General features: G+C 37.7%; 1 protein-coding gene across 1 annotated transcript in view; it reads right to left on the bottom strand.

Annotated features, from left to right (window-relative positions):
* Positions 1–593: 593 nt before the first annotated feature.
* The window catches only part of fgfrl1a (fibroblast growth factor receptor like 1a), a 28,642-nt gene continuing 14,654 nt past the window's right edge, over positions 594–14,581 (bottom strand). Inside the window, exons 4-7 of the mRNA XM_076292602.1 lie at positions 5,600–5,677; positions 5,039–5,323; positions 4,292–4,645; positions 594–3,602 (exon numbers count right to left, since the gene is read on the bottom strand). Coding sequence (XP_076148717.1) covers positions 3,190–3,602; positions 4,292–4,645; positions 5,039–5,323; positions 5,600–5,677 — 1,130 coding nt within the window. The 3' untranslated portion in view covers positions 594–3,189. The remainder of the gene's footprint in view (positions 3,603–4,291; positions 4,646–5,038; positions 5,324–5,599; positions 5,678–14,581) is intronic.

Genomic DNA, 14,581 nt, shown 5'->3' with positions numbered 1-14,581 from the left:
TAAATGTGGTAGAACCTAATAGAAAGGTAATTGTTACAAAAGTTTGGCAATGTCTGTAACAAACACTTTTGTTGTTTTCTTTATTTTTAATTAGTCAGGCATGCAGTGATTTTCCAGGTCAGACAGGTATCTGTCCACTCTGTTCTCTCATAGGCTCTGAAAACATCAGTTTTGTTCTAAAACAAAGTATCTACATTGTGGTATAAAGGCTTACAAATGATTACAGCTTCTTGCCACTTGTGTCTTGACATTTCCTAACAATTGAATGGGGGATTAGATGATAACTTTAAAAAATCCCAGTAACATCAGTATGCTCTATCTTTCAAGGGCCTTCATGTGGTCATTGTAGAGCCTTTAACACAAGGTCCCAGCCACCAGGGGGCCTCTTGAATATGGTTGGCAAATGGAACAACAGTAAAAGAAAATGGCAAACCTATTGATTTGTCCTTTTAAACAATCTATTTATTCTGTGCATTAAAATAGCCTTCATCACTGATTTCTTAACTAGCTATATCATGATGATTTCCTTTGTCAAAAAGTTGTAGTGTCCACATGATGTTAAGAAGAAAGATATGTTTATTTATCAGCTTATATCCCTGAATAATTTCAAAACATTTGACATCGTATTTGAAATACACACAACGTAATGTCAACAACAGCTTGTCTCAAATCAACTTGGCGACTAAGAGGTGGGGGGGGGGGGGATCAGCATTTTTAGCATTACAAATAACAAATAATGCATAAAATGATTAAGAGGGTCTGAGCAGTGGAAACCTCCCAGTGTGAACATGTGGCTTTGGTGGTTTTATTCACAAGCCGTTTTACAGCATTTATAAATTAAGTTTTGCTTCTGCAGTGCTCCCCAAACATGCTTTAAAACAAGGAACAAGGTGGGTAGTCTGACCATTAGTTCATAAGTAGATCTATAATTGCACTGAGACACCCCAAATCACAGTAGTGTGTGTATTTTAAGAAGTGCTATCACTGCAGTTCATCCTCAGCTGCATTATTGCAGTCTTAAGGCTCACAGTCTTACTGTATATTTGCATCTATTAAATTAAAAGTATGTTTCACATGGCACATCCATTATAATTTTCACCCATCAAACACTGATTTAATGGATTGATTTTATTTCATTTCATTAATTGATTAAACATTGAAATATTAACTTTTAAATACTTTTAGATATTTCAATCATAGAAAGAGGAACACAAGAACTCATCAAAAGAAACTGCAGGAGTAGCTTGTGTTTGTCAGCACAAACCGTATTCTTTTCAAAAGCACATTGACAGGACACTATAGCATGGGTTTAAATGATAAAATAATGCCATTAATATTGTATATTAGATGATGCATATATGATATTTACCAGGACACTGTCCCAAGACAACTTGTGTACATCTGATGTGTGCTGCAGTATATAGCTTATGTTCACACAATCCAACAAATTCTGTATTTGTGATTTCAACAAGTACTACAGTAATGCCCCATTTCATGTAACATTTCTTGCTTAACAAATAAATTCATGTTTGCTTTATAATCACTGTTCAAAATTGGATACCATAGTTGTCCATTCTGATTTCAGTCTCATAATCCACATTAGCCATATTTTGAAAAGTGTTTTAAGACTTAATAAAGCTATCAAATGATTTTATGCTGTTTCATTTAGTGGTTCAGATAATACCTTTTGATATTAGCAAAAGTATAACCGCACATTCAAAAGGGGTAAGTATGGTAACACCTTTTTGAGTATAAGGAACACCTATGTATCCAAAAGTGAGAGCATGTATGAGTATTGGGTTGTGACTATTGGACCAGATCCTGACAAAACAATGAGATGGCAACCTTTCAAGTACAAAATGTATTTTTATTCAAATGTGCTTGTTTGTTACAGCATGAAATACAAATATATCTCAGCTTGATAAGCACTGTAGTATTGATGGTATGAACCCTAGTGAACTCAAGATTTATGGAGATGAAGGTTCCAAACATGGTCCCAGAAAGCACATGTTGATGGTCATTTTGTCCAACATGTGATATAGTTTATGTAAAAGGAAGTATTTTGGATTTTTGAGTTATTTACTGTACATTTTTACAAAATGGCATATACCTACTGACTCAATTGAAACTTTACTACAGTAACCACATCAACACATAGTCCAGAATAAAGGGCACCAAATGAGTGTGACATGCAAAGTAGTCTTCTCCCTTCTGTTAAATAGCTGTTAACGACCTACCAACAGTGCAAAAGTAGGCTAATAATAAATTCACCTAATAGACTATTTTAGAGGGAGATAGTTAATATTCATTCCCTATATTCAGTCAATGCAAGTTAGTAATTAGGACAAATAACCAGGGTATTTTACCAAAACATAGATAGTGCTTATTTTGGTCAGATAGAAACATTGTAGCATCTGGTCCAATAGCCACTGTTATATGCGTAAGTTTTCCAAACATTATCAGACCCAGCTAAATCTCTGAAAGTGCAAAGAACATAAAGGGAAACTGTAACCCTATATTAAAAAAATAATGTGATGAAAGTCATTTATGTCAGCATTATTAGTGCTGACATGAACCATGACTCATCATTACTCTTCTAAACCAAACACATTTTCAAGAATATTACAATATCAGAAGTACTGTGGATCCCAGACGGTAACGTGTACAATGTAAAGTATCCATACTACAAGCTGCCAATGTTCTGGGTAAAAGCGGTGTTTTGTAGGTCAACAGTCATTATTCAGCTTATGTGAACTGCATCACAGATTTCCTGGGAAAACCAGAAATTATTGTACTCGAGTCATCATAAAGCATACTGATTATTAATAGTGATCAGAAAGTAAATTAACCTCTGTGGTATCCATTATGCAACTTGTGAAGATCTGGCAATGTTATACATTCATTGATTCCATTCATGTACTTTTTGAGTGGATTGCCAGGAAAAGTCATTCCATTCCATTCATTCCTTTTTGCTATATTTTGCTTGTCTTGATGTCATCTATGAAACGTTCTCCAGATGTCAATGATTGTAGGTCTTGATCAGATGGTTTCAGGTGAGAGCAAGTTCGAAATGACTGAATTATTGGATGAAATTATAGAAAAACATGTCTGTAGCTTCAGTCAGTTGATGGTTTCTTAAACAGTGTGATTCACAGTGTGACATTTAGAGTGAGGTTGGCCTCAGGGTGCTTAACACTGATAATGGATATGTTGGTGCTGATGTACTTTACCATCGACATGTGAGTGAGTATGTGTGTGGATATCCGTGTAGATCTTTGGGTAGACTTTGGGTGCACCTCCTTGGGGCAATAAACATTGCTGTTGCTGGGCCACATACTCCTCATAACTAAATGAACCCATCTGTTCCTTGTCACTGGCAGACAATGTACATGGACCCCAATCGCGAGGAGGTTGGCGATTCTGATTTGGCATTACCTGGCTTGTGTCAGTGGTGCCGGGGGAACATTGTTTTTTGGATTGGCAAAGCCAAAGGAGGATAGTACCAAGAATAAAGACCACTCCAGCAGGGATACCGATGATGACGGGCCAGGGTAGGCTGGGGGACATCGCCGTGGGGATAGTATAGTGGTGCGGGCTGGGGTCTACACATGGAAGGAACATAAACATATATATATATATATATATATATATATATATATATATACACACTACCAGTCAAAAGTTTGGAGACACTTAGAAATTTCCATTCTACTCCATTCTAGACAGAATACCAACTGAGATAATTTGCATTATTTTGTTAATCTGTGCAGCAGTTTTCATATTACATTGTGTGCTTACATAATTGCAAAAGGGTTCCAGATTGATACCAGATTAGTAAACAGAATGTGCCTTTGCAACATTTGATGAATGGTTGCTGATAATGGACAATGTAGATATTGCATTATAAATCAGCCATTTCTGTCGAGAACCCTTTTGCAATTATGTGAGCACATAATGTAATCTGAAAACTGCTGCCCTGATTAAAAAACAATTCTCATAGACTTAGTTCTTTAATTCTAAAAACAATGTCACTGTACAAAAATGTTTTAAGAATAAGTGATATAATGTGAATAATTCACTTCAATTTTATCAACTTATATGGCAACAACAACAACTAAAATTGTCTCAAGACGCTTTATAGACCCCAGAGCTTGAAACCCCTTTAACATTGTGACTTAACAAATATATAAAGTATAACAAATGTTACTGTCACGGTTTTTTTTACAGAAATATCTTTTCACATTTTGTAAGGTTTTTGAATGGTCATTAGACAGCAGATTTTTTGGCTTACCAGGTAACACTGTAAGGTATGCACTGCGAAAACTGTAGCCCATGGTATTGGCACCAAGGCAAATATACATGCCCGCATCTTCCTCTTTTGCACGGGTGATGAGTAGCTTATTCAAGTAGGAGCCATCTGGTCGAGACCACACTTCACCAGTGGGCAGCACAACAAAGCGATGATCACCAACTTCAATGGTGGAATTATATTTGCTCTCATCACCAGGCTCTACCCTCTTCAACCACTGGATGACTGGCTTGACATCACTACGGACTTTACACTGGAAAGACGTGGTCCCACCATAGGATACAGTGGTGTTCACTGGATGTGTACCAGTTAAAATGGGCTTGGAGTTTGTTCGCTCTGGAATATCAATAACAGTGTTCTAAGTATTTCAAATGATTAACAGTCTGAAACAAGTTTATTTATTTTCTGTGTTAATAATGCGCTTGGACTCCTATGAAAGAAACCAAGTACAAGGTTGATTCTGTTTCATCTCTAAGAACTAGTCTTTGTTAGCGCACACAGCTGGAAGTTAATTTCAAGTGAATTGAATCTTAATCTTAAAACATGTCTCGTCTGATGATGCCTATCTAAAACTATTAGCAAGTGACACGAGTGGCTACCACTTTATAATCTTATTTAATGTTGTATTATGACTGTTATGCCATTAAAAACTTAAGTACTTACAAGCCTTTGAATCATGAGACACAAAACAAACACTCAAAAGCAAGTGTCAAATAGCTCTTGACTTACGTATGACTTCCACTTTATAGGTGGCATTGATCTCCCCAGCACCATTTGATACATGGCAAGTGTACTTGCCACTATGCTCTGGGGTAAGGTTCTTCAGACTAAGGGTCCACTTCTTCTTACGGCCTTCACCAATCTCCTCAGGGGTTAAAGGTTTGCTGTCTTTTAGCCACATGATTTCTGGCCGCGGGTTCCCGTTAGCAGCACACTTGAGCCGTACCGAACTCCCAACAGGCCTTGCAATCACCCGTTTGCGCATTTTTGTTGGCTGGGTAAACCTGGGTCGTACTTGACAAAACAGAAAACTCAGCTTTGTTTTGTGTATTCATTTAAGATGGAAAGCTTTTTTTATTGCATACTAATGTGAAGTCTCCTCTTTAGCCTGGTGGAAAATACATGGCTGCTCGGCCTACAATCGCCAGAGGCCAGAAGAATAGAACTTGCACAGAAATACAAACCATGTGTTCATTGTAGGATACATTAATTGTTGACATAACTCTTTGCCCTTTGTCAAACAAATTCAATTATATGCTATCATACATACAACACAAATTACTACCTTACCCTGTTTCCCTGCCAGTTGGGTTGAGTAGTCCAAGCTTCCCACTGTACTTGGTGTTTCCTTCCCTGTGCTTGAGTCTTCTGCAGACAGCAAGATAGAGGAAACATAACTAGTGACCAACTCTGCCTTCAACAGTAGTAACTTTTATGATCTCTTGCTTCAAATTCATGTTATTGAAAAAAGAAAAATTCATAAATATACAAAAACAATAATTATAAATGGCATGTACTGTACTGTAAACTTAGCGTTATGCCGAGGGTATAAGACCAAAGTGCCTTCTGTTTAAGAGATTCACAATTTAAGACATTCTTGGCTACTTACAAGTTCTTTGCTTGGTTGAACTGAAAGGTTTTTTTTTTTTCAAAATATACAGCCTATTCATCTTACTTTCTGATACAAGTCTTAGCTCTTGGAAACTCTGGGTTATTATAAACCCTTCCAAAAGGTTGAGTTATTCAGTTTTACAAAATAAAAATGTGGAGCTTGTCAGCTTTAACACCCTCATATACATAAACTCTCAAATGTATACTGGAAAAGTCAGCACACAAAAGCAGCATGATGATAATCAGATTTCTAAATAAAACAAACCAAAGTCTCTCTTTCATTGAGGCGCCATGAAACAAGGGCATTCTACAACATATTTCCCAGATTTACGGACTCTTCTGGCTCTGTAGCTGCAATGAGTTTGTATGACAGAGGTGTTTGCATAACCTCTCTATGTGTTTGCATTCCCTTTTGCAGAGCAGACTGCCCCAGAGAGCTCACTGAGTAACCTGAAATCTGAGTCTCAAGTCTCTGTTCATGCACAAATTGCCATAGTTTAAGTTCTCCAAGGTTTCATGTGGAAGAACCTGGTTTGGGGATTGTCTGTTGAAATGTGAGTCGGGCAGTACTGCTGTAGGAATATTAAAATCTTTCTTATTTCAGTTTCAGCTGAACCTTATTGTTTTGTAGACTGCTGTATCTATTTTAACTACTGTGGATCCAAGTCTACATCCAGTGGACCTAAGTGTTAAGTAACAATCCAAACAATCAGCTCTGTAAAATTCCAAACTTTGACAAAAAGCAGATGTATTTAGCATTTCTTCAAAGTTGTAAATGTAGTGCATTCATTATTATACAATTACTAGTTTGTGTCTTGGCAAAATTGGCTGTGAAATGTGAGATCTAGTGCAATTACACCAATACACACATTTGAGGTTTAAGAAAGGAGAGCACATGGTGCACACGCTGCTGGCTCCAGCTCACAACCCCCCTGGGATTTACACAATTTCCATCCCTGAGCTTCTGGAAACTATTACTGTGACAGCAGTTACACAGCTTTTTATTAACAGCCAGCCTTCAACTTTCACAATTCATAATGTAGTCATAATACAGACCTAACAACTAAACTAATGGCATCACTACTAAAGAATGAAAAATAATGATAACTTGACAAATTCATTGCCTACAGAATGTCAACAGAAGACTCAATAATACATACATTTTAGGTATTTGCACATCCATTGAAGTTGAGCTCACATTGCACTTCTCTGATACTTACTGACACTTTACAAAAATCTCTCTATTGGATAGCTGAAGGTTTGCACCAGATATCAGCCTTTTTGCAAAAATCAGTACATCCTTAAAAATACTTGGGTATAAGAAAGAAAACATCATGCTACTTGTATAACATGTCCTAGATTAGACTAAACATATGAAGTAATATTACACTTCTTTAAGCTCTCAGTCCTGTGCTGCTTCTGGCACAGATAAACATGTGCGGCTAGCTGAGGACTGACCGTGCATTAAGTGTTTCCTCTTCTTGTTCAGGGATTGCCTTCAAAAATTCAGTTTTCCAGCCTCACAGCCTCATAAATTCAGCACAGAGACTAACCTTTCCATGGGCCCCACAGAGCAATTTGTCACTGGTATTCAAAGAAATATTCATATGATGCTCCGGTTCATAACTGCATCATGGGTCATTCCGTGTCAAATCACCCAGTGGCTGGCAGGTCACCCTCTCCCAAAAAATCTGAAAAAACTCACAGGTGTTTGTAGACCAAACCTATGCATAAATCTTAAATAGTATATCTGTATCACTAATGGTTCCAAAACTACAGCCCTTTGAAGTTTCAAGTCATTTTAAGCATCGTGGTGAACAATCCTTTTTGTTCAACTTCCAACATTATTGGCTCTTTTGGTATTTCACACACATTAGTGAAACTATGTGAATAGAAGTACATTTTCCTGTTGAATTTAACAATCCAATCAAATCAGGTGTATCTTGTGTAATTCCCCCCTGAAAATGGCTATAAATTCATTATGTGAAAAAACATCACCACCTTTGAGGGCTTCTCATTCAAAAAGTATGTGACACAAATTCATCAGATTTTTTTCCCACTCATGTATGGATTATAAGGTCATGTCCATGCATTAACTTTGGTTGTTAACATTATCATATTGTCAGAGCATTTTTATTAAATTGGGCTTGATTTTCAAAAAGCCCGTTTTCATCTTCTCATTTCACCACGTGGACAGTTAACAGGATTTTTTTAAATTTTACCATATATCATTCTGTATGTGAGGATCATCTGCCCAAAATTTGGGCTTGTTGCTGAGTTTCTTCATTGAGATAAGATTTTTTACAAATATTGTCTATAAATCCACTGAATTTGTACTTTATCTGCAGTACCACATTGCACCACATGTGGTGCTCTTTTAATACAATGGAAGTCAATGGAAGAGTAAGAGAGTCACTTGTTTGCTGCACATATCCAATCTAAACACACAGTTTATGGTTCATATGGTTCAAGTAAAAAGGGGTTTCTAAAATTCTGTACATTGTCAGATGCATACAATACTAACGATTTATCATCTTTTTACAAATGCCTCTTGGATCGATCCACGAGTCCTCAAACCTTGTTATGAATACTTGTGATGAAAACACACATGGTCATCTTCATCAAGTGAAATACCTTGATGAACTGAATTTTAGAAACCCATTGTTTCTTGAATATGTTCCTTTATGTCATTCATTTTCCAACTTCTTTCCCAGATGACATGGAGACGAAGCACTGATCTCCATATTGATGCTCTTTGTCTATGTATCAAAGAGGACTGCATCCCATGCATTTGACGATGGATATAGACTTTGCCTAACCAGTTGGCTAGTAATTATTAAAGTACTCACATAGGCACTGATAGGTTAAAGCTGGTGTAGAAAACTCATTACAAAGATGGTAATTATGCTAAATCCTCTTGCTGCATGTATGATGACCAGTCAGTCTTATGTGTGTATAATTTACTTGATCAGTTTATTTTCTCTAGATAAGATTTATGTATGAGTAGTATGTTGTTCATGTTGCAATAATTATTTGGACCAATTCAACTATGAACCATAAACTGTGTGTTTAGATTGGATATGTGCAGCAAACAAGTGACTCTCTTACGGCTCCCACACACAGCTGCGTTCCGTCAACGCATGCCAGTGGGTGTTCCCGACGGTAGCTATGCAAATGACTTGAAGTAAAACCGTAATGTGATTGGTTGGTGCCGTCCGTAGATTGGCTTGATTGGCCGGTGCCGTCTGTCGGTGCAGCAACAGCTGAACTCCTCAACGCGAGCGGCGGGAGAAACGCGACGCGACGGACCCACAATTCAGTTTGGCAACGGATCACGTGAGCCCATTTAAAGTGAATGGGATGCGTCTCCAGCAACGCGATGCACGCAGCTGTGTGTGGGAGCCGTTACTCTTCCATTGACTTCCATTGTATTAAAAGAGCACCACATGTGGTGCAAAGTGGTACTGCAGATCCAGTACAAATTCAGTTGATTTATAGACAATATTTTAAAAAAATCTTATCTCAATGAAGAAACTCAGCAACAAGCCCAAATTTTGGGCAGATGATCCTCACATACAGAATGATATATGGTAAATTTTAAAAAAATCCTGTTAACTGTCCACGTGGTGAAATGAGAAGATGAAAACAGGCTTTTTGAAAATCAGGCCCAATTTTAAAAAAATGCTCTGAAAATATGAAAATGATAACAACCAAAGTTAATGCATGGACAGGACCGTATAATACATATATGTGTAGGAAAAAAATCTGATGAATTTGTGTCACATACTTTCTGAATGAGAAGCCCTCAAAAGTGATGATGTCTTTTAACATTATGAATTTATAGCCATTTTCAGAGCTTTGCAGAGGGGAAAGTACACAAGATACGTCTGATCCGATTGGATTTTTTAATTCAACAGGAAAATGTACTTCTATTCACATAGTTTCACTAATGTGTGTGAAATACCAAAAGAGCCAATAATGCTGGAAGTTGAACAAAAAGGATTGTTCACCACAATGCTTAAAATGACTTGAAGTTTCAAAGGGCTGTAGTTTTGCAACGATTAGTTATCCAGATATACTATTTAAGATCTATGCATGGATTTGGTCTACAAACACCTGTAATTTTTTTCAGATTTTTTCGGAGAGGGTCACCTGCCAAATTGTGCTGAAATTGGGTGATTTCACACGGAATGACTCTCATGCTATATTTAATTATATATTACATCAGGGCAATTCCATGGAAAATTGAATTTTTGTCACATCCATAACGCCAATAAAATGTGATGGTATGGTATGATGTGAATGATTACATGAAATTTGAGCATTTTCTATTTTTGGCTGATGAATGTAAATGAGAAAAAATGCACAAAAAATGAATGTTATCATTCACATCATACAAATGCCAAGGCATTTCACTGCCGTTATGGATGTGACAAAAAGTCCATTTTCCGTGGAATTGCCCATCAACATTATACTTTATATGTCATTTTAGCAGCACATCACCCTGGTTGCTGTCTTTCATCTACTGCCATCTACAGGACACCTTTTATGTACATAATGTTGATCAAACATCCATGCCTCCATATCAGACACAGACACACACACACACACACACACACACACACACACCCCTCTTCAAAGCGGCCTCAGTGAAATTTGAGGACACATCAAGGAGAGCATGGGGCTTTACCAAATTAACATATCTCATATTGATCACTCTGTGTCGCCTTTGAAAACGACACCTCTCTTCCCATACTGTGAAATCATTTCAAATATGTTACAGATGAGTATGTCATACACAGAGTGCATTGGCAAAAATCTGGTGATTAGACATGCATTATGATAAGGGTTACAATGCAATATTAAAATATATTGCAATACTGTAATCAGGGTGATGTATTGCTATTTTCTAAATCACATTTAGGAAAACTGTTCACAGTTCAACTGTTCAACAGTAAAGTGCACCACAATACTGTATGTATAAAGTCAGAGTCAAATCATGCAGTCAGAACTATGGGATATGGATAGCGGTCCATTTGCTACTTCAATCTAATGTTCATTTCATGCATGATACATCTGACCGAGAGTATTAAAATAAGTGCATATAACATGTGTGTGTGTTTCTACATGAGGCCCCAGCTCATTACCATGCAGTAACTCTGAGCACAACTGATCTGGATCTCAGCAGCTCACTCCCTGCCAACTGTGTCCTCTCTCCCTATCCAGTGGGGAACACAGAGGGCTGTTTGCTGCAGGATTCCTGTGAGGAGTTCCAGGACCATGACCAGAGTTCTATACATCTGCTCACATAAATCCTGTTGATTTGAAACTTTGAACCTATGAATTGCTCTCATCCCTCATCCGTTCCCTTCTCCTTTTGCTTCAAGTTTGGATATCTACTTTGCTATTTACTTTGCTTTTTAATATGATTGTCAAGTCAAGTCAGTTTTATTTTTAAAGCGCATTTAACATGCACATAGTGCAACCCAAAGCACTCCAACAAACAATTGGTTATTGAACAGGTTTGAGGGAATCTCTTGGGATCAGGTTGACTCTGGGTTTAGCTAATGTAACCAGTACAGAATACCAAAAATATCACACTGCATGTAATGAACAATGCTGTACTTTGCCTACTCGTCTACCTTGCAAACCTTTAAGTTCTAACTCATGTGCATACATTATTGCACAATTAAGGTGGCACATATTTAATTGTATAAATAAAACGCACAAACTGCTGTTATTTTTACGACAAACTCTTTTACAAAAACAGACTGGAATGTCATTCCGACTCCCTCCTTTCTTCCCTCTCTCTCAGTTCTTCCTTGTGGTAAGTGATGCAGAACCAGGATGTGGGGGCCTAGCCAGCCCACGTGAACTCAGACACTCATGAACAGACATGAGTGAAATGAAATCCCAGGCCCAGATTTGGAGCTGTATACACTCTGACCCTTCTGCTCCTCAAAATCCCAAACGTTTGTCTCCCAAAACGTCCACTGTACAATAATGCAAAAGATCAATCCCCAATTATTTCCCTCCAAAGAGTGCACACTTCAACACTCTGTAATCAAAGGCACCAATTCAGAAAAATAAAAATCTGTGATTTGTTCTTCAATTTATTCGATACATTTATGATTGGTTAGTGACTGTGGAGCACCTACATAACCAGGCCTGACAATCCAATAGTAATAAACAAAGCACTGCATCACTTTGGATATTATTAGTTTAATTCTTTGGATGCCAATGTCAAGTATTTTAGTGATTCTGCAATGCTCTGATATTTTAATCATGAAAGTCATTTTAAACAGTGGTTGTTTTCCCAAAGTTAGATGATTTTTTCCCCATAAAGCACAAATTCAACTACAAAAATAGTATACTGTTGAAAATTGTAAAATTCTAAATGTTGAAACGTTAAATGTTTCTGTGTGATTCCAGAGTTTTGAATAATAGTCACATTTACAGTACATGTGTTTTTATCTCTAGTAAATAGTGGTAAATATATTCTAAAGAGTTTTAAACCTTACCATGGTCCCTCTCCCCATGTTCACCTTTTGAGGAAACATTACATTCATTTATTGCATGTCAAATTCAAACTTCCATCCATTTTGTCATTGAAATACAATATTTGTATTTGACAGACACAGTCGACACTGGTGTCCCTGCTGGTTATGAGTTGTGTCACAAAAAAGGGGTCAATGAAGCACTCCAATCTAATTCACCTTTCTCTGTAAAACCTGTCGGATTTGGATATTCACCTTTCTCTTTAAGTCCCACTGTCCTGGGTGTGTGCATCATCATGTAAGGGCCATTTCAGATCATCGACTTGGATAATGCAGACCAACTATTCACAAAAGTTTTGAAGAACTAGAGTTATTCCCTTTAAGGATCTCTGGTACTACCTTGCTATGAGTACTGAGCATCAAGCTAGGTGTGCCAGGTACAGTATATAGAGAACTCCCTCCTTTCTGGAAGGCACTAATAACAAATCATTGTATTATATGAAATGTTATTGTCAATCAAAATACTTAGGAACATACATGAAATATAATCATTGCAGAGATAATACATAACCTCTTGTAATGAAATCTTGCATAGTGTGGGTCTTACCACTGGAGGTCAGATTACTGCTCATTTCCTCTGCAAATGAGATAGGACACCATACTACAGAATTAAATTCATGACTCTGAGGGTTACCAAATTCATTTATGTATCACTGGATATTCCAGGGGCCCAAGATGGTTGCAATACTAGTGTTGTAATATGATCTGTTTTCTTAAATGATATCCCTGTGACAGCTGTAGACTTTGGCTTGTGTCACGGTAAGACAAGAAGAAAGTCAAGCTTCCAATCAGGACTTCTCCACATAGTTTGTACATTTTAGTTTCTTTCTATCTAAAGTTTCTTTCAATCTATGCATGCTGGATATGTGGCGGAGAATAAACACTGCAAAAGTCTTTTTAAGTATAGAAAGCACAAAGCCACTGAAGAGGAGATAGAAAGGCTGAAAATTACAAGTAAGTAACTTTCATTGTCACCGACTAATGGACTGGAATGAGGGAGGGGCATATCAACTGATTACGGCCATGTCATGGAAGCATGTGTGTTGATTGACTCGGACTGTTTATCGCTCAGTCCGAACCATCGTATTTGTTTCCCATTTACAGAACCACTTGCATATACAGTCTTCATTCCAGTAGAACTCTAACTTGCCCTCGTGTCGGCTCAGTCATTCCAAGTTGTGCACATGCTTGTAGCACATAAACATCATCGTATGCATGAAGCTACAGCTGCCATGGGTTGAATTACAAGCCTTGAGACAGGCAAACAAAGAGATTAGAAAACACGCCGTGCCCTGACTAAATGCCATGGCAGGGTCCATGTCGGCTCATCAAAGGTGGGCAAGCGCTGAGAGTAAGTGCCCGGAGAGAGAGAGGGAGGCCGCAGCTGCCACGCTGATCTCATCTTGGCAGCTGTTGTATTCAAACTCCCCGTGAGGACGTGAACGGAGGGGGGGGGCATTTAAGCCCTGTGCTACTTCACTGAGGCCTATACGCTCAGAAATTCACACCATTTCACTCTTTGGGTCCGTTTTTGAAACGATTTGTTTCAGTGCTCCTTTTCCAAATGCACACATATTTCACATTTCAGATGTACTTTTTTTGCAAAATATCTAGGTATTTGGAAATTAAACTTTTTGGCCAAGGGTCATAAACGTTATGTTTGAGCACAATCAATGCAGACTAGGCGTATGAATGAATGCAACGCTCATCCTAAAAAGCATCAGTAGTTCCATCAGCTCGAAGAAGTTCCATCAGCTGCTTCATACAAAACCTGAAAGTGGCTTCTGTGAGCATTTTTAGAAAATATTATTCAATACAATGTGTACACAAAATAAATTAAATTCAGCTATCACTCCCTGCACTGTTCACTTTTGCACTACCACCATTGCACACACTCTACCATAGCACCTTATCATGGTCAGTGCATCACAGGGTCAGTTCATACCAGACCTTTGTAATCACTTCACATGCTCTTTACATTTTTACATTTCTGTGAGTGATTTTTATGTAAGTGAGATACATGTGTGTTTGTGTGTTTGTTGTGTTATGGTTGTATAAGCTACTAGATGTCTAACATTTCCCTTGGGATGAATATCTATCTAGG

The sequence above is a fragment of the Alosa pseudoharengus genome, unplaced genomic scaffold (genome assembly GCF_046254945.1).
Source record: "Alosa pseudoharengus isolate Yale_2024_CS ecotype anadromous, Long Island Sound unplaced genomic scaffold, YU_APseudo_1.1 YU_APseudo_1.1_scf_19, whole genome shotgun sequence".
Classification (NCBI taxonomy): domain Eukaryota; kingdom Metazoa; phylum Chordata; class Actinopteri; order Clupeiformes; family Clupeidae; genus Alosa; species Alosa pseudoharengus.
This window is presented reverse-complemented; position numbering and strand designations above follow the sequence as displayed.